Source organism: Equus quagga, chromosome 7 (assembly GCF_021613505.1).
Source record: "Equus quagga isolate Etosha38 chromosome 7, UCLA_HA_Equagga_1.0, whole genome shotgun sequence".
Taxonomy (NCBI): domain Eukaryota; kingdom Metazoa; phylum Chordata; class Mammalia; order Perissodactyla; family Equidae; genus Equus; species Equus quagga.
This window is the reverse complement of record NC_060273.1, coordinates 64,697,923-64,718,255: the sequence shown is the minus strand read 5'-3', so window position 1 is coordinate 64,718,255 and position 20,333 is coordinate 64,697,923. Positions and strand designations below refer to the sequence as shown.

The following is a 20,333-nucleotide window of genomic DNA, read 5'->3' as shown; positions in this document are numbered from 1 at the left end:
CTGATAAGTTTCCATTGTATTAAGGGGTTAATTTCCCAGTACCTGCAGTAGCCCCCGTTCTCAGCAAGGTCAGGAGTACCCTAAGCTCTTTGTAATTATGACATAGTTCATTCTTACATGGCCACATTGTAATCTTAGTCTGGCATTCTATTATAGGAAAGATCCAGGAAAAGTTCTAACTTGGTGCTTGAGAACTCCTAATACAGTCATGTAATGGGGCTTCCTTTTCAAGGGAAGCAGAAATGACTAATGGGCTATGGCAATGGTGGCTATTGTTCCCAAGCAAGGGCTAAGAAATTCTTATGTCTTCTCCAAGAAAGTGGTTTGGTCACATCTTTAAGGGGTGTGTGGTGGTTGTGACTATTATGTAACATGGATGAATCCTTTTTGAAAGTTTCTTTTAATTCAAAGTCATGCTCACTTGCTTTTGTGATACACTTCTCTTTCTGTAAACTCGTTTACTACTGTGCTAGTTGGGATTCTCCAGAGAAACAGAACCAATATGATGTGTACACATATGTGTGTATAAAGAGATTTACTATAAGGAATTGGCTCCCATGTTTATGGAGGCTGACCAGTCCCAAGATCTGCACTGGCAAACTGGAGACCCAGGAGGGCCGGTAACGTAGTTCTAGTCCAAAGGCCAGCAGGCTCAAGAGGCAAGGTTTGAATCTGGGAAAATTCCCACTTACTTGAGAGAGAGTCAGCCCTTTTGTTCTACTCAGGCCTTCAACAGATTGGATGAGGCCCACCCACAAGAGGCAAGGCAATCTACTTTACTAGGTCTATCAATTTAAATGTTAATCTCATCCAGAAACACTTGCACAGACATACTCAGGATGTTTGACCAAATATCTAGTTGCCTCATCGCCAGTCAGCTTGACACGTAAAATTAATCGTCACAGCTTCTATCCCAACTAAAGTTTAAAAATTATTGTGACTGGGTTCATTGTGGATTTTTAATCTCCTCTGCTGTCTGATCTTCTTGCCCAGAGAATTATCCCACTTCTGGGCCTGTGAAGCTGTTCAGACTTTTAAAGATTCCTTTCTTAAGGGTGGACAGGGGTTGAGTAATACCTGGCACAGTAATTACAAGGGAATAAAAGGTAGATGGAATCCCTTTAGCCAGTTTCAGTATCTTGATGATTTGATTCTTTGCAGTTGAAATCATTCAAGTCCTATCTTGACCAGAGAAGAAGGCAGCCTCAATCTTGGCAAACCCTGAAACCTCCTCTCTCTTTTCCTTTCCTCCTGGATTGCTAGCTTGAAGATATTGGGTGAGTTCTAATCCTTTCACTTTCTCCTAGGAACTGTCTGAGACAAATTTGGTGGCAAACTCCTTTTTGCTTCTTCATATCTTCCCCTTATCTCCCTCATTCTCCAGCCTCTTGACACTGGCAGCTCCATTATTGACCCTCTTTCTCCTTGCTCTTACACAGACCTCTCAGAGCATGTCTAACCATGGAAGTGCTAAATTGTGTGTGGCACATGTCACTGCTGTAGGCGATCAGAGGAGGTAGTCAGAAAAGGAAGGAAGAAGGAGATGCATGTGTGTGCCAGGGGGTGGGGTGATGGATGGTTCAATATAAGGTGCTGCTGAGTATTCACAGTGTGCTGGCACTGTGCTAAGCAGATCGAATGCACACACACACACGGTCCTCAAAGAGGGATACTCTGGTCCCCATTTTACAGATATAAAAGATTCAGGGAAGGTCTGATGACTGGTAAGTGATGGGACCTGGACTCAAAAAGGGTCTTTCTGATTCCAAAACTGATGCTCTTGATCACTGTGCTCTCTGAATTTGTCCAGGCAGAGGAAGCAGGGAGTACATTCCAAAAGATTATTTAAGTTGAACACAACTACAGAATATACTGTCAGCAAGTTCTTTTTTCAGAAAATTATTTTTGGAGTTACTTACAAGGTAGTGAATTCATCAAAGCTTTGTTCAGTACTTTCATGGAAGTCTTGTTAGAATTTATCTCAATTAAAATTTAAGTCAGTTCCCAAGATTCCCTTCCTTGCCACATTCCATTGGTATAAATCAGATACACTCTTTAGTAGCGTCTTCTCCAAGATGCCGTCTTGATCTGAACCCTTCCAACCTGTCTGAATTCATCTCCTACTGCTCTCCATCTTATGTAGCAGTAACTGTGACTCCACTATAGTTACATTGGCCTTCTCTGGGTTCTGCAAATGTGCCATACTTATTCTCCCCTTCGTCAGTTCTTCCTGCAGCTGGCTCCCGCGTGTCATTTGGGTTTCTGTTCAGAGACAACTTCTTGGACCTCCTGTCTAAAGTGTCCCCTATCCTCCCTTCTCCCCCTCTACCCTGTTGTGCTCCCTCATTCTTCTTCACAGTACTTCAGAGCTCCGGCTGTGTGATGCTCTTATGTGAGCAAAAAAAGACAAGTGCGTGCTTTCGTTCACTGAGCAGACAGGATTCTCCAAGGATTCAGTGATTCCCTGTGCTGTATTCAGTCATTCTACTATTTCGAGAACACATGCATGAAATACGGGAAGAATATTAGGCCTTAGGGGTATACACAAGGGAAGCAGCAATAGACATTGTCTCTGGACAACTGCTGCTGCTTGTTGGTTTAAGGCGAGGTGTAATTGTGGAAATTGGTAACACATCTGAAAGACTGAGAATACATCTGATACCAGCCTTTGGAAGGCCAATTTGGGCATCAAACTTGAACAGAAGGACCAAATTAATAGGTAAGACAGCTCTAGTGTCGGGAGTACACGTACTAGCCTTCCTGTTTCTGAACTTATCCCTCGAAACCTTTCTCAGAAGTATCAAAAAGGCACTGGGCTCTTTGAAGCTCTAACTTGAAGTCTCATAAAAGACACTGTCGTGTACAACTGACAACTTTTCCTAATGAAAATAGAGAGAAGACAGGGCAGATAGCTCCCTTGGGGTGTATACCCCAGAGAAAGGAGCTATTTTGAGAGGGATTTTCACAGTGTGCATTTTTAATATCGCTGAGGCCAGCATCTTAATTGGGCTTTATGGTGGGAAGCACTCACCGAGTACCAGAGATTGCCACGGTAGGAATTGAATCTGAACACTTGGCATAGGCCTAATCATATTTCACTTATTTTCTTTTACGTGTCTGCTTAAGATAAATGAGTCGCCTCCTTTATCAACAATAGCTAAGGATTCATAAGCTCACATTTTTCACCTGGGACAGGGGATGTAGCAACTTGCACTTTATTATCCATCTCTCATTTTCTTCCCTTCAAACAATCGATAAATTCTCCTCCGATGTCTCTTTTTAAAGGTTGCTTACAAGTTTCTGTTTCAGAAGAGCGTGTTGGCATTGGTTTTTATGCCTAAATCTTCTCTGAATCTGGGTGTGCATTTGTAGTGATTTGTAAGAGTTGTTTGCAAGAATTTCCTTGGCGAAACTGTACATCACACAAGCTGCCCCAATTGCAGCCTCTCTGGGCTGTGGGTACCAGGTCTCAATGACAACTGTGATTTGTTGTTGTCCAAGGAGCATCCCAGTCCTGTGGGACTTTTTTAAGTGGAAAAGACTTTAATGTTTATACTGTCCTACTTTAATGTTTATACTACCCACTGTGAAGTGGGAGGAAACAGATTGAGAGTGGCTAGCCTTGTCCAAGTTTGCCCTAAGAGCTAGTGGAAGGGTCGAGGCCAGCGCTCATTTCTATACTCTTCTCATGATTCCATGAGATGTGCTTACATTTCCTCACAAACATTCTTTTTATTTTCTTTCCTGAGGAAGATTCATCCTGAGCCAACATCTATTGCCAATCTTCCTCTTTTTGCTTGAGGAAGATTCGCCCTGAGATAACATCTATGCCAGTCTTCCTCTATTTTGTATGTGGGTTGCCACCATGGCATGGCCACTGACCAGTGGGGTAAGTCCGTGCCTGGGAACTGAACCCATGCTGCCAACATGGAGCATGCTGAATTTAACCACTAGGCCATGGGGCCAGCCCTACCTCTTTGTAAACATTCTTTAAGGATAATCTTTAATTAAAGTCCAGAGGTATAAAACAAACCCCATGTTGATCTAGCTGTTTTCCTGGATGGCTGGCAAGCACGGTACTAGTCCAGATAAGTGGGACCCCGGGCTTGTTGACTTTTCAGCCAGACTTCACTTCATTCGGGAGCTATACTCGTAGTTCTTTATGGCTGACAGAAGACTTTTCATGCAGTCAGTCAAAATTTACTGTCTCTCTACTCTGTGTCAGGGATTATGACAGGTGATTGGGATAAAAAGACAGATAAGATACTGCCTTTGCCTGCTGGAAGCTTTCAATCTAGAAAGACAGGAAAAAAATAGAAGAGCGTGGTCAAGCCTGCCCTGGCTGTTACAGCATCTGCTCAGAATTGACTTACGCTCACATTTCACAAGCTACAGCATAACTCGTGGCCAAACCATCATAAATGGGTGGGGAATAACAGTCCTATGTGTGCCCAAAGACATAGAGAGCAGCAAAGTCTTCAAAATGCTGGCCATCCTATCATCCTGTGTCCATGGCCGACTTCACTGTTAACCCTCCATAGGCATGTAATTTAGGTGAGAAATAAATCTTTGTTGTTTGAAGCCAATAAAAATTTTGCAGTTGTTACCATGGTATAAACTAACCTCTTTTGACTTATATACATGAATTGTCTGATTTAATCCTGAATTTAGAAGGTGTATTTCTCTTGATTGTCTAAGTGTTCATATGAGGACAGTAAGATTTAGAAAGGGAACCACCAAGTCGAGCCAGCATTTAACCCATGCAGTGTGATTCCAGAACTTATGCTCTTAACGTGTGTACCAAAATGCTGTGTTTGTGTGTTTGTGTGTGTGTGTGTGTCTATTCCACTCGCTGAGGAAAGGTGGTTTCTAAAGGATTGATGAGAATCAAGGAAGACTTCCCAAAGAAACTGATAGGCGTGCCCTAAAGGAGTTACGCAACTATCACCACAATCCAATTTTAGAAGATTTATGTCACCTCAATAAAATTCCTTGAGCCCATTTACAGTCACTGTCTACTCGCAATCCAAGACAACCACTAATCTGCTTTTTGTCTTTATAAATTTGCCTCACTGGACATTATATATAAACAGAATCATCCAGTATGTGCTCTTTTGTCTCTGGCTTCTTTCACTTGGCATAATGTTTTTGAGGTTTCCCCGTGTGGCAGTATATATCAGCATTTTATTCCTTTTTATTTCTAAATACTATTCCACTGCACATACAGAATTTTTTACGTCTCTCTTCATCAGTTGCTGGGCATTTGGGTTGTTTCCACTTTGTGGCTGTTATGAATTTTACTGCTATGGACGTTTATGTACAAGTCTTTGTGTGAACATAGCTCTTCATTTATCTTGGGCAGGGAGCTAAGAGTGCTGAGTCCTATTTTAACTCTATGTTTTCAAAGTGCATGCACCATGTTGCGTTCCCACTAGTGGTAGATGAGAGTTCCTGTATCTCCACATCCTTGCCATCTGATGTGTTACTCATGTTTTTTCCTTTAGACTTGAAGCTCCTAGAAGGGAAGGACTCTACCTTCATGCCTCCTCACTCAGCATTTAAGCATGGGCTGCAGCACAGTTGGAACTTAACATGGAGTGACAGCATGGAGTGGGGTGGTGAAGGACTTTTACACTGTCAGGGTGTCTGAGCATCAGTTTTCTCAAGTGGGAAATGGGGCTAACATTGCCAACCCCCTAGAGTTATAATGAGGATTAACGGAGACAATGTTGATAAAGTGGTTTGTCTGATGCATATGGAATGGTAGCTTTATTATTGTTTTAAATTCACATTGATGTGTACTTTCCGAACAGTCTCTAGTTTAGCCTATTTCGTTTTTACTCTTGCAGTCACATATTTAGGTATAGACGGTGTCCTGGGCTGCAAAGATTAAATAATGAGTGGCACACTATCCCTCATCTCAAGGAATTTGAGGAAGGACATAGCTATAAATGGGTCATTGCAATGCGATGTGATAAGCGCTATGATAGAGATGCACCCCGAGTATGAGGGGGCCCCAGAGAAGGATTCCAGGCCCAGAAAAGACATCTAACCAGAACAAAAGGACTGGAGAGAAGGGTTGGCAAGAGCATTGATGGCCAGGGGAGGGACATTTACAAAGACTCGAAAAGGGAAAGAGTTTGGGGAAATTGCTAGATGTTTTGTGACAGAGTGAAGGGATACTGGCAAGAAACGAGGCTGGAGAAGTGAGCAGGTGGCAGCTGAAGGCGTTAAATATTACATTGAGGAGTTTTCTCTTTACCTGTGCTGCTCCTGTTCTGTTACACTTTACAGACTGAGGAGCTACAAAGATGCTTCAGTACAGGAATGGCACAAGTGAACATTTATAGATGAAAGAGAGGAAAATTAGAGCTGTCTCAAAATCTATAATTTTCTGATGCAGTATTTCTCAACTTTTTTTTCATTATTTTCTCCCCCTCTCTCAAGAGCATTTTTCTTTTTTTGTGCGAGAAAGATTGCCCCTAAGCTAACATCTGTGGCAATCTTCCTCTATTTTGCATGTGGGACACCACCATAGCATATCTTGATGAGTGGTGTGTAGGTCCATACCCGGGATCTGAACCTACTAAAGTGGAACACGTGAACTTAACCACTACTCCACTGGGTCGGCCCCCCTCAAGAGCATTTTTAGGCATTTTTTCCTAATTGTATTCTCCCTGTGAAATTTTAACACTACAGATATGCTGTGTGTATGTACTCTCTGTATAAGTGTATTTGTGCTTTATACATAAAAAGAGGAAGATCTTTTTCACCTTCCTCCAGTCACCAATTTTCACCCACTGGGGACTATATCAACCTGGTCGAGAATGCATGCTCTAATATATTGGAATCTGCTCTAGGGTTAGGCCTAGGTTTTAACATTTTTTAATCCCCACGGTAGCTTTCAAAATGCAGCTTTTTAGAAAGAAGAAATTCTATCACTTAACAAGTATTTGCTGAGCACATACTGTGAGCCAAGTGATGTTTTAGGAACGGAGTCCACAGTGAACAAATAGCCCACCCCTCGTGGAGCTTATATTCTAAAGCACTTGGTGTATGGATAAAATTGTTTCACTCTTTGATCAAAACTAAGTAATGCCTGCCATTAAAACTGTTCCGGCAAGAGAGAGTCTGGAGACCTGTGACTAAAATAGGACTTGGCATTAACTTCAAGCTTGAAAATGTGCTGATGGAATTAAAAACCTGTTTGATGCTGATGCGGCAGGAAAATCAGAGGAGCAAGAAATCACACTTTTTTTTTTTAAATACCGTAACATTAATTCTAAGCCCCTATCCCACAGGGGCCAGAAGGACATTTTACCTCTCTCAGAGTTTTCCAGATGTCCCGATGTTTTGCCCAGTACCGGTGGGAAGGACTCTGGGGGCACCGGTCACTGTCCTTCATTGGTGGTGACTGAGAGAACCGTAGCTCAGTTCATGTGGTCCTTTTAGGTCAGAAAGTTCTGCTGCCTTTCTGCCATTCCTGGGGAACTTGGAGCGGCTGGAGCCCTGCAGCCATTCCCCTCTGAGGTCCTAACCCATCCTGGGGACACCAGCAAGACCATGGTCTCTAGAACTCACAGAAACACAGATCTCTTCTCCACCCCCCACTTGGAAAATATCTCCTCTTCTCCTTCTTGCCTCCCTTCCCAACACTCCTAGCATAGTCCACTCAGTGAAAGCTAATTTTTACAAAGGGTGGGAATCCCCACTGCTTTCAGGCTGCCTCTGCTTCTTTGCTCTCAAGTTCTCTGAGTCACCTAATGATAAAGCCTGGGAACCTGTCTGAAATGGTGAGGGAAGAGGTTAGGGGCCAGCATGAGAGATATAAAGAAAGAAACAAATTAATATTTCAGTCTATTGTCCTGCCACTCTGAAATCTTTTTATTTATTTTATATTCATCTTGTCAAAAAATGTCTATTTGAAACAACCAATCAGCCAGTGTGGACCAGGTAAAGACAAAAGAATGAATGCTATTATCCTTGGACCAGCCCAGAGGGAGAGTCTCCAGGTCCACCCACCTCTGTCTCTGCCCCTAGACCCTATTTCCCCTGAAAGAACTTACAGGGGCCTCTCTACACTGGACTGGGAAAATAATGGGATTTGCTTATGTATTTGTGAAAACTCCTGTGTGCTAGGCGTGGGGGTACGCACTGGTGATGCTGCAGTGTACCAGGCAGTAAAGGCCCTGCCCTCACAGGGATGACAGCGGGACCCTGGCCTCCCACTTCTATCTCTAGAGCACGGTACAGATTCCCGGATCATTCACTGGACACTGCTGGCTCAGTCAAGCCTGGCTATCTGGCTGCTACAGTCTTCATGCTTGCCTTTAAGGATATGGAGCTTTTGCCATTTGAAGAGGAAAAAAATGGTCTCTTTCTTTCTAATTACACTGGGAATGACTATGAATCTTCTAACGGCCTCTTTTGCATCTTACTGGAAGGGAAGTTTTGCTTCAAAACTGATGTAAAACTCCTATCTTAATAATATCCATTGCTTCTTATGCAGTTAAAGGTGAAAGGGTTTTAAATAAGGCTGTTCTCCAGCTATTTTGATGTAGATCCAATCCAGTCGGATTGTTCCCAAGCTGTAAAAGAGACTCTCTAATGTGGGAACATATTTCATTGGCTACTTTAATCTGCTTTGTGTTATATTTTGGAAATAGAGGCCAATAACAAAAATTCACACTCTTTGATAGACCCTTTCCCACCAAATACCTTTGGACAGACCTAGGGACTAGGAAGGAGACTGGAAAGATGAAGTGATGGTGCCCTAGTATAGGAAGAATCTCTAAGTGGGAGAAATAACAGAGATTGGCAAGTCTGTGATGAGTTTCCTATCAAAAGAGGTGTTTAAGCAAAGGTTGAATTGCTATTATGAGGGAGTTAATTGACTGTTGGATTCAATGAGTGTTTCTCATCCTCCTTGGGTTTCCTTCCTACTCTTCTTTGACTGTGTGCCCCTGTATTATACACCGTCTCAGAGGACAGGATTTCGAGGAGCCTTCTCTTTTTCTAACTCCTGATGTCTCGTAGCACACAATTATGCATACAGTAGCCTTTCTAGAAATAGCAGATGATTCATTCTTCTTATGTTCCTGGGCATGGGAGGCAGTTGGGTTGTACCAAAGAGCCTCTAGACCCTGGGATGGTGAAATAAAGGTGTCAACCATAAGAATGGATGGTGTTAGTCTTGGGCTAGGAGGTGGCCCTCTCTACTGTCACTAAGCACACTCATCAAATAAGTGGAAATCAAAGTGGCATTAAGAAATCTGGCAGATACCTTAAATATATTACTTTTGCATACATTAGATAGGGTTAGAATAATGACTAAGAGTATATAGTGTGGAAAGACTTGGGTTCAAATTCCTGATCCTGTCATTTTCTGGCTATGTGATTGTGAGCAAGTTACTTAACAATAAATTTGCTCACATGTAAAATAAGTAAAATAATGACTACGTCATAGGATCATTGAGAAGAAGACAAGATAATATACATAAGCACTTGGTATATGGCGTAGTATAGATACTTGATAAATGTTGATTTTTAAAATAAATGAGAACAATTTTTATAACTTTTTTATTATTGTTGTTATTTATAGAAAATTATGAAGTACAGATAAGCAAAAAGAAGAAAATAAAAGGTGCTCATACCTTAGGTATGCAGAGATATTCAATTTTAACATTTAAGTATATTTCTTTCCCGAATTTTTCCCCTAGGAAATTTCCTCTAGAATTTTTCCTGTTATAATTATACGTGTGTATGTGTATGAATATGTATGAAAAATTATACAAAAATAGCATAAAATATGCATATATAGTTTTCGTTAATTGATTTTCACTTAATAATGGATTATGAATATTTACCTATGTTCTTAAATATTCCTTTGCAAAACCTCCATCATATTCTATTATAGCATATTCAATTACCCTTTTAACATGAAACTTTTAGATAGTTTCTAAGTTTTCATTTGTTTCTCTTATGACTGACATGGTGATGAACAGCTCTATAGCCAAATACACGCATACCTCGGAGATATTGTGGGTTGAGTTCCAGACCACTGCAATAAAGTGAATATCACAATAAAGTGAGTCACATAAATTTTTTGGTTTCCCAGCGCATATAAAAGTCATGTTTACACTATGCTGTAGTCTTTTAAGTGTGCAATAGCGTTATGTCTTAAAGAACAATGTACATACCTTCATTTTTTAGCAATGCTCATCAAATAACCATCATCTGAGCCTTCAGTGAGTTGTAATCTTTCTGCTAGTGGAGGGTCTTATAAAAAATGCAATGTCTGTAAAGCTCAATAAAGTGAAGCACACTAAAACGAGGTATGCCTCTACTTTCACATTTATATGATGGTTTCCTCATGATTAAATTCAAGAAGTAACATGGTAGTTTTCAGTAATAATAAAGATAATGCGAAAAAGCATGAAAAGCACAGAGTACAGTAACCGGCACATGGTAAATCATCAATACATGTTCAGGATAGGGGATCTGTGTGTGTACTATAAGAGGGGAGGGAGAAATATTTTATTTGAAAGTCTTGCTAATTACCCAAAATATCTTTTATTTAAGAATATTTAAGAGTTCTTGTTTGTTTTATAAACACACATCATGCAAGCAAAAAAACAGTGTATTCTGTTTATAGATGTTGATTTAGTATGTGTTTCTGTGAAAAGGTCTGCTTCTTTGACTAATGGAAATCATCAAGAATAATCCAAAAGGAGACAACTGACATATCCTGGGGTGGGGTGGATATTTACTTTTTATTTTTTCCCTTTCTGTGGATTAAACCTGCTGTTAGTGTGATGTGGACATGCCCTCCAGCCTGTTGCCTTTCACACCAGGTCTGAATGCCCAGTCTGGGGCCCTCTTGGCAGAGCTGCCCCCACAAGTACTCAAAATAGGAATATACAGATGGCATGCTATCCATGAGAGAACAGTATTGACCTGACAGATCTGTTCTCATCCACAGGCTGAAGTGCTGTTATGAAGGAGGGATGGGGAAAAGTGCCCAGTTCCCACTTGGTCATTCAACACATTCACGTGGTATCTGTGCTGAATGTGTCGAGGTACAGAGCCCATGGCAATGCCAGAGAGAAGAAATAGTAGACTCAGTGAGAACCTTCAAGAGTCTGAGAAAGTGTGGCTTGGTGAAATAGGCTGGAGGAAACCATGGTGAACTGGAGGGCATGCGGTTCAGGCGGGTTGGCTGCTACTCACCTCCAGCCAATGGCGGCCATGTGAGAAGGCAGGCTCAGATTTCCCAGAGCTTCCAGCTGTCAGGAGAAGTGAAAACCTGAATCTTGCATTCAAATCTCTCCATTTTCAGATGTTATTGGAAAAATGTAGGAATGAAATTTTAAAAAGCATAATGTGTTTGTGTGTGTGCATGTATGTATAATTTGTTTTGTCAAGCTTGGTCTCCAGCTTGCTGACTGCAGATCTTGGGACTTGTCAGCCTCCATATTTGCTAATGCCAATTCTTAAAAATGAATGAATGAGTCTGTGTCTGTGTGTGTGTGTGTGTACATGCATGCATATCCTATTCGATCTGTTTCTCTGGAGAACCCTGAGTGATACAGATATGCGCACGCACACACACACACACACAAACTTACTTGGAGAAGAGGAAACATGGTGGAGGGACAAGGACAGAAGCTAGACTTCTTTGAATATAGCTTGCTTTGTAGATTTGACTTTGATGCCATCTAAACAGTTCACACAAAATTAGATTTTAAAAAAGCAATCATTAAAAATTGAGAGGGAGAGAAATAAGAAACAATTGAACCTGACTGGACAAGAGGTTGGTGACATAGCCATTCAGAATGGAATTAGTTAAGTGACTTTGAAACCCAGTCATTTGCTTGCACTTTCCTAGTAGGTTATACACTAAAGATTTTTTTTAAAAGACAAATTTTAAATTGTGGTTAATCCTATGTTAGTGTGGTAGTGGCATTGGTGTTCTGTAACTGCTCTGTCTGTGTTGTGGGTTAAGTCAAATGAGTAATCATGCTAGTGTTACTGAAAACACAGATTTCAGAGTGGAAGAAAAGTAATAGCATTGTAACATCCATGAGGTTAAACGAAAACCTTCAAGTCCTGAGTTTGAACTGAGCTTTCATGTGAACTCATAGTGTAAGTTGTGTATAAAACACACACACACAACTTGTTTTCTAGCTCTGTGCACAGAACCAAGGGCCAATCCAGGAGCAATGAGCACCCAAAGCTCTCAGTTTGTGCTCTCTAAATACCAGTCCTCACTAAAATGAACCAGGGATTCTCACTAGAAGTGGCTGGTTCTGGGCTTGGCACAGGACATGTGTAAGATAACCCTGGGACATCTTGTCCTATCAGAAGCAAGAGGGCCATCGAAGACTGCTGGGTCATATTCAAAGGACTTAAGGGTCAACTTAAAGAGACCCCCACCGAGCAAGGATAGGACAGTTAAAACTTTAATAGGAATAAAAACTGTACTGTAATAAAAAAATAAAAATGTTCATAATGATGTTTTAAAATATGAAAAACTCTCATCGGTCATCTTTGGAGGATATTAGGTAACCAATTCAATAGTTTGAAGAGCAATAAATAAGAAAAAATCAAGCATCTATCAACTTCCTATAGAAACTATAATTTTAGGGTAAACATGTAGTTGATGACGTGCAATTTCTCTTGATAGACTATCCCAGCTAATAAATTAAGAAGAAATAATAGAATTATTTTATCACCAGTTTGAAATCTCTATTGAAATAATAGATCATCTGGTCAAAGGTCACCAAAGGCTGATGACATCACAGCAAAAGACATTATGTGGCTCCTGATAGAGCATGTAGTAGGCAGAAAAATGCCCTCCACATCTCAGAACCCATGAATGGTTACATTACATGGCAAAGGGGAATTAAAGTTATGCATGGAATTATCATTGCTAGATCACCTGCTTTGTCAGGTGACCTTAAAATAGGGTTATGCTGGATTACCCAGGTGTGCCCAATGAAAGTACAAGGGTCTTTAAAAGTGGAAGACAGAGGCAGAAGATTTGTTGTCAGACTGATGAGATGTGAAAAAGATTCAACTAGCCATTGCTGACTTTGAAGATGGAGGGGTATACCAGACCAGGAACGTGGGCACCCTCGAGAAGCTAGAAAAAGATGACAGCTGGATTTTGCCTTAGAGTCTCCAGAAGAGGATGCAGCAGCCCTTCTGGGACCTTGATTTTCACCCTTTCAGCTCTGGGTCAGATCTCTAACATACAGAACTATAAGATAATAAATTTTTGTCTCAAACCACCGAGTTTGTGGTCATTTGTGATGGGAGCGATAGAAAACTAATATATTCCATTTCCCAGGGCGTATTCTTTCTAAAAAACTGAGCCTGAATCTGATCAAGCATCTTGATCTAACTACTGATTTATAGGAAATACAGGGGACAGGGGAGCATATTACATGAAATTATGGGAATGTTCAGCAAAATCTCTGGGCAATGCTATTAGAAAAATGACATGCTTTGTTTATCAAATAAAGTGTGTGTGTATATATATATATATATATATGGATGTGTGTATATATATATATGGATGAGTGAGAGAGAAAATCTCCAACTAACTTGGAAGATTTTAGGAAGTGATACAGTGTTTTATATATCAACTAATTGCAGCAGGACATTTTATTCACATAAGCAAATATACAGAGAGAACATAAATATTAATTAAATTCAAACATCAACCCTGGGTATTTGATGATATTAATGAATGATCTTTTTTTGAGGTGTGGTAATGCTATTATGGTTATATTTAAACAAAGGAGGTAGGCGTGGTGGGTATAATAGATAACAATAGCTATAAATTGGTAATTGTTGAAGATGAATGATAGGTACATAGGTGTTTGCTGTTTATCCTTCCTACTTTTGTATATATTTTAATATTCCTGTAAAAAATTATTAGTAACTAATTTGATGGCTTAAATGTTTTATGAGTCAAACATCCCCTGTCAAAAGGCTGGATTAGACCAACAGATGCCAGTTTGTAATTTCTGCATAGAGTTTTAGAAACTGGACCTTTCACTTTACCCTGGGGAATCATCCTTTTCTCTTTTCCCACTCACCTCCTGCCTCCATTCTTTCTGCACTGCCAAGCAAAAAGGACCTCCTTTATCTATGCTAGTGAATGACTAGGGGGCGTTACAGATTGCTTGGAATAGAATTTTCTCAGAATAAGTGGGTAAAGATGGTAATATGCATAATTGCGTTGAACAATGCCTTCCAGTATTTTGAGTATTTGTTTGGACCACTTCTCGTTCTACCCTCTCAAAAAAAAAAAAGGCAATAACTTTGTTTCAGTTTTTGAAAGCCTGAGGTATTTTGAAATTTTGGCTAATCACATGTTCCGTGTTATTCTGTGCCTCTATTTCAGGATGGAATGGGAAACTTGAGAATCACAGAAGAAGGCCTAAAGCTAGAAGGAGTCTCAGAATTCTTGCAACCTCTCTACGCCAAAGAAATCCAGTCCCGACCAGTAAGTTTCTGCTGAGAGAAGAAGGAATTATTGTTCCTCTGGAATCTCAATCTGGGGAACTTTATCTTGCCATCAGCTGAGCATAGAGGGTTGGGGTCGGGGGTAGTAATGCAAGTAGTGAGCTGCGTTCACATAGGAAGTCTTGCGTATAACCAACACTGTGGTACTGTAAGCAGGTGAGATGACCTCTCTGAGCCTCTTTCCATTCCTGTCCAATAGGGGGTGATAACCTCTGCTAACCAACTTTCTAGATTATGCTGCAAGTAAAGCAAGACAATAAATGTGAAGGTGCCATAAGGACTATACAAATGTAAGAAAATATTGCAATCATTTTTTAATTGTCAAGAGCTTCAAAGCCATCTTTGGAAATACAGAAATAAAGAACTAGAATTTTGTTTTCTGTTAAGAATTTGGACAATATAGGCAAGGTGACTTAGAATGAATTCAATATATCAACAACTATGCTCTGAAATAGGATTTTAAATAATCATTCTAGCCTGTGTGCTCTGTTCCATGCATTTCGCTGCTTTGCCTGCATTATCGTTACCTATTACTTGGTCCACTGGGGTGGTGGTGATCGTTGCCTCCATTTTACAGATGAAACAATTGAGGCTTGGAGAAGTATTATGTCCAAAGCCACACACTTATGGAGTACGAGAGCAAAGATTTCGACCCAGGAAATCCAGTTCTGAAGCTTTTCTGCTAGCCAGTCTCCCTCCTGGCTTTCCTTTTCCAATCTCTTTCTTTCTTTTTTTTTTTTTTGGAATGATGGAGGTGATTCTTAGATATTTTTCTTTCTCTTCTTTTTTTTGTGAGGAGGATCACCCCTGAGCTAACGTCTGTGCCCATCTTCCTCTATTTCATGTGGGGTGCTGCCACAGCGTGGCTTGATGAGCCGTGCTAGGTCCCCCCCCCCCCGAATCTGAAACTGTTAACCCTGGGCTGCTGAAGCAGAGGCCACAAACTTAACCACTACACCACTGGGCCAGCCCCAATATTTTGCTTTTATTAACCAGTATTATAAAAATTAACTTTTGTTTTTGAGTGTTTTTTTGGGCTAGTTGTTGTTTCTTTGGTTTTTATTTTTGTTTTTTTTGATGGAGTGGTGGAATTTGCTGGTTAAAAAGGATTAGTAATGCATTTGCTCTGCCTGGAATTGGTCTGTGTCTACCTGCAAGCAAGGAGGAACATGAAAGTTCCTCAAAGCATCATTTGCATTGTGCACGTTGATTAGCGTAAATAACGAAATTCAGCACCTTGATGCAGTGGGTAATTTTATCTGAATGCTATCTAAACTACTGAATGTATTAAAGTGGTTCAACTACTGAATTGCCAATAAGTTTACTTCTTCGTGTGCCTGATATAAGGGAGGGAGCCATGATGTTAGTCATCACAAAGAGCAAATTAGTTCAGCTACCCAATTGATGATTATAACGTTTCACTGGGACTCATCGCAGCCTGTCTTGGGCACTTAAAGTATCCAGACTGCTGTAATCATAGCCATTGTCTTTAAGGAAGCTGTGTCCTAGAAGGAGTAATGGGATGCAACCATAACAAGGAGGGCTGGGTGGTGATTCTGTGTTGGACTGAAGGGAGACAGCTGATTTCAAGCATTTAAGAAATAACCTGCTATATGCTTTGCTCTTGATCTATATTTACTTCTCCCAACATAGCAAGTTGGTTAGTTACATCATCATTTGAGTTCTTCGTTGTACTTTAGATTAATAATCTTATCTATATGAAACTTATTTAACTCAGTAGTTTGAATTGATCATTTCCCTCTAATGCTGTTGGCCTTTTTTCTATAAAGCCAGATAGTAAATATTTTAGACTTTCAGTTTTTCTCTTGTATAACTCTTCAAAAATGTAAGACATTCTTACCTCAAGGGCCACACAAGACTATATTTGCCAACCCCTCTTTCCTATATTAGTGATATTTCTATAAATACGTAAATGTTCTGGCTAGGTTGCATCTGGTACAAGAGAGCAGATCTTAAGATCGTGGGTAGAACATCTGATACGTGTTAAGTAAAATATCCAGAAATAAGTTTCCTTGTTGTAGAAAAAGAATTGATAAATGTGTTTTAGAAAAGGGACTCCTGGCACATCTTAGGTCCATATGCAGGCACTGAACTTTTAGCAATATTGACAGTCATCTGATCCCAATTCAAAGATACAATGATTGAAGCTTGAAAGGTAATGATAATCTCAAAAAACTTAATCTTGAAAAATTAGTGAGTTAATTTCAATGCTTTCAAATCACTGTTTAAAGAAAATAATGTTAGAACTATTTTTCCATTGTGCTGAAGAAAGTATTTTCCTCTCAAAAAATAAGTAGTAAATAAATAAAGCTTTTTAGCCTTATATGTCTCTGACAATAAAACAAATATCTTCTAACTGAAGAAAAAAAGGCATGCAGATATGCATATATAAGAAAATCTGTCAGTAAGTCACGTGAGCTCTACCTGGAATATGTGCCCACATCCATCCACCCTGCTCCATCACATGCCACCCGTTAGTTCAAGCCACCATCCTCTCTCACCTGCACCATTGCAGTAGCCTCCTGTCTCTGCTGTCTTGCACTCTTAGCCTCATAGTGCAAATTGTAGCCAAAGTAGTCTTTTCAAAATGTCAAGTCCCTCCACTCCTTTGCAGAGGACTCTCTGTTGACCTCCCGTTGCACCTGGAATAAAATCCAAACTCCTCACTAACACCGATAAAATTCTTTACCAGATGTTTTTCCTGGAAGGCTCCTTCTGGTCATCCTGATTTCAGTTCAAATGTTGCCATTTTAGAAAGACCTTCCTCATTTGGTACAACATTCAGATATAAAACATCACCTTGATTTTATTCCCCCCGTAACTGTCATCACTTGACTTTCTTATTTGCTTAAGAAAATAAATTTGAAAGAACAGGAGATTGTCTGGATTTTCCCCACTATATTTCCCAGCCCTATTGCTATGTCTTGCAAATAGAATGTGCTCAGTAGATTATTTGTGAAATTGAATAATGAATCATTAAAAATGTAAGTGTCATTAAATCTATCTTGCAAGGGCAAGCACTGTTAACAATTTAGCTTATGTTTTTAGGCATTTTCCCTGAGTATATATTTTTGACAAAACCATACTGTGCATATTCCTCCGTACCTTTTTCCTCCAAATGATATATTAACAGTAAATTTTCCATATTTAAGTAAAGTTTAAAAGTTTAAGAGCTTTTCTGATACATAATTGGCATAGAATAAATTATGCATATTTAAAGTGTGCAATTTGATGTTTTCACATATTTATATATATGTGAAACCATCACCACAATCAAGATAATGAACATGACTGTCACCACTGAGTTTCTCCATGCCCTCATCCTGCTGTGTCCACTCTACTTCCTCTGTTTCTGTCCCCAAGCAACCACTAATTTGCTTTCTGTCTAATATTACTTTGAATTTCTTAGAACTTTGTATAAATGGAATCATACAATTTGCATAACTAAATAACTTTAAGAATAAATTGCCTATGTCATTTTATCATTTTTTTTTTACCATGTATTTAATATCCAATTTAAAGGAGAAAAAGATCTTTTTTTTTGCCTGCAGTCAGACTCTGTCTTGGTTTGGCTGGGGAGAGATATTAGAAGTGGCTCAGAGCAGAGACCTTTCATATTTCTCTTTGGATGCCATCAGAGCACTGACAAGGGAATAGAGAATAATATATTAAGCATGGCAACAAAGGTAGAATTAGTATCTTTGAATTTTCACAAAGAATGAAAACAGGTATGATGGATAAAAAAAGCAAAAGAACAAGATGAGAAGCTGGTGATTTAGTCTGTAGAGCTCCCTGGCCCTCAAGCACAGGGATAATTGACAGCTCAACAGAATTGGAGTTCTGGTAGCAAAGAAGCTGGGGGGAATGACTGTTGAGTAGGCAACCAATAGAATTCACCATGCTTGCTGAATCATAACCTCACATGATGCTCCCGTGAACCTCACATGTAGCAGCTTTCCATTCTCCACTCTGGCAGCTGCAGCTTATTGTTTTTTTCTGATGCACCTGACGGTTGCTTATAAACCACCTCTGGAAGACTCTTCTCAGAATAATTATCTGTAATATCATTTCTCCATAGATCATAGCTGCTTCTATTTCATGGGGTGTCTCCTTCTGTTTTTTCCCATTGAAAAGAGATCAGTGTCCACTTGAACAAGATTACTCAGCCCCTCTAAGTGGGGATAACTAATGAAGGAACACTTGACTTCATTTGGTTTGTTTCATTGATCTGAGAGGAACAGATTGGTTAAGCAATCCACACAATGTTCAATACTGTATCTGATTTCATTATTGAAGTTTGCAACCCTGGTAAAGTCACTACAAATTGATTAGTGTGATAGCAATCACTTTGGAAGATAAATTAATGAGAGAATGTTCATCTCTGTAAAAAAACTTCCATTTGGCAATTGAATGAAAGCCCCAGGACTTTCTAGCTTTAGCCACATGGATGCATAGCTTCCAAGTGTTAAAGTATCATGCTGCTCAGAAAATAGATTGAAAAGGGCACACACTAAATTAACTCTTCTACCATCAGATTCAAAGACCAGGCTGTGCCTAGAAATACTACTTGAATGCACTGGCACAGAAATTTATAAAGTTAAGGGATATAATGCCAAAAAACTCTGTTTAATTCCCCATGTCAGTGTGGTAGGAATCTTAATTGCTAAACACAACTGCAAAGTTTTGACAAGAGCTACACATAGTTGACTGAATGAATGAATGCTAAAGAGACTTTTAATCGCAAAGTCTCGGTTTGGCCAAAGTGGCAGATCCATACTTCTTTTGAGAGGTTTCTTGCTTTTGCTCCCCATGATTCTGGAACTTTTGGGTGCTTTTGTATAACTTCATGAGATGTGACAAGGGAAGGGAAGCTCGCATTTATTGAGCATCTACTATGAGCCAGGCCTACAGCAATGGGAAAGTTACACCGTGAATTTATCTCCATCCTCACTTCAAACTACACTTGGGGTGAGTATAGGGGTCCTAGCCTACTGCTATATTGAATTTAGAAGTTCAAGAGAGGAGAGGGTAGAAAAAGAAGTTGGAAGAGGGATAAAAAATTAATTGAAGAGAATAAAGTAGAAAATTATTATATAAGGCGTGAGTATTTATATGTCTTTTAAATTCTTTTATCCTATAAAAACTCACATCTTTTAAGATGTTCTCACTCACCAAAACTTGTGTATAGATTTAAGAAATCATATTTAAATGAGGTTCTTAAAAGCTGCCTGTACCAAGAGACTCTATAGCACCATGATTAAGCCCATATGCTGTATTGCTGGACTTGGTTGGCAACCACTGGATTCTACCATTTAACTTGACAAATCCTTGTTTTCTTGCCTGTACAATTGAAATGATATTAATACCTGCATCATGGGTGGTTGTAAATAAGTAAGATAATATCTGTAAAGTGCTTGATACAGAACTTGACGTATAGTGAGTGTTCCAGAAACGGTAACTCATACTCCCGCCCCCTTCTCCTGATGGTGATGATGATGACAACAATTTTCACTATCAATGTCATCATCACGTAGTCCAAATCTCATCTGATGTTTGAACTTCCTCTGAACCAAATGATCTTTCATCCTCTTCTTGAATGGCTTCTTAGTGACAAACTCAAAGCTCTCTAAGGAAACCCATTTCATTTTCAATAGCTTTTAGTTTAAGATTTTTCTTTAACTGAGTTCCATTCCTCCAGTGTTCAACTCACTTTTTTCTCATTCTTCTGCTTAAAGATTTTTGCTAGGCCTGGTGCTCACAGATTACTGGCACATTCT

The 20,333-nt window shown here is 39.7% G+C and overlaps 1 protein-coding gene across 3 annotated transcripts in view; it reads left to right on the top strand.

Moving 5' to 3' along the window:
- The window catches only part of SGCD (sarcoglycan delta), an 897,144-nt gene that overhangs the window by 677,407 nt on the left and 199,404 nt on the right, over positions 1–20,333 (top strand). For all 3 annotated transcript variants that reach the window (XM_046668506.1, XM_046668505.1, XM_046668504.1), the window contains one exon: positions 14,414–14,515. In XM_046668506.1, the coding sequence (XP_046524462.1) occupies positions 14,414–14,515 (102 nt within the window). The remainder of the gene's footprint in view (positions 1–14,413; positions 14,516–20,333) is intronic.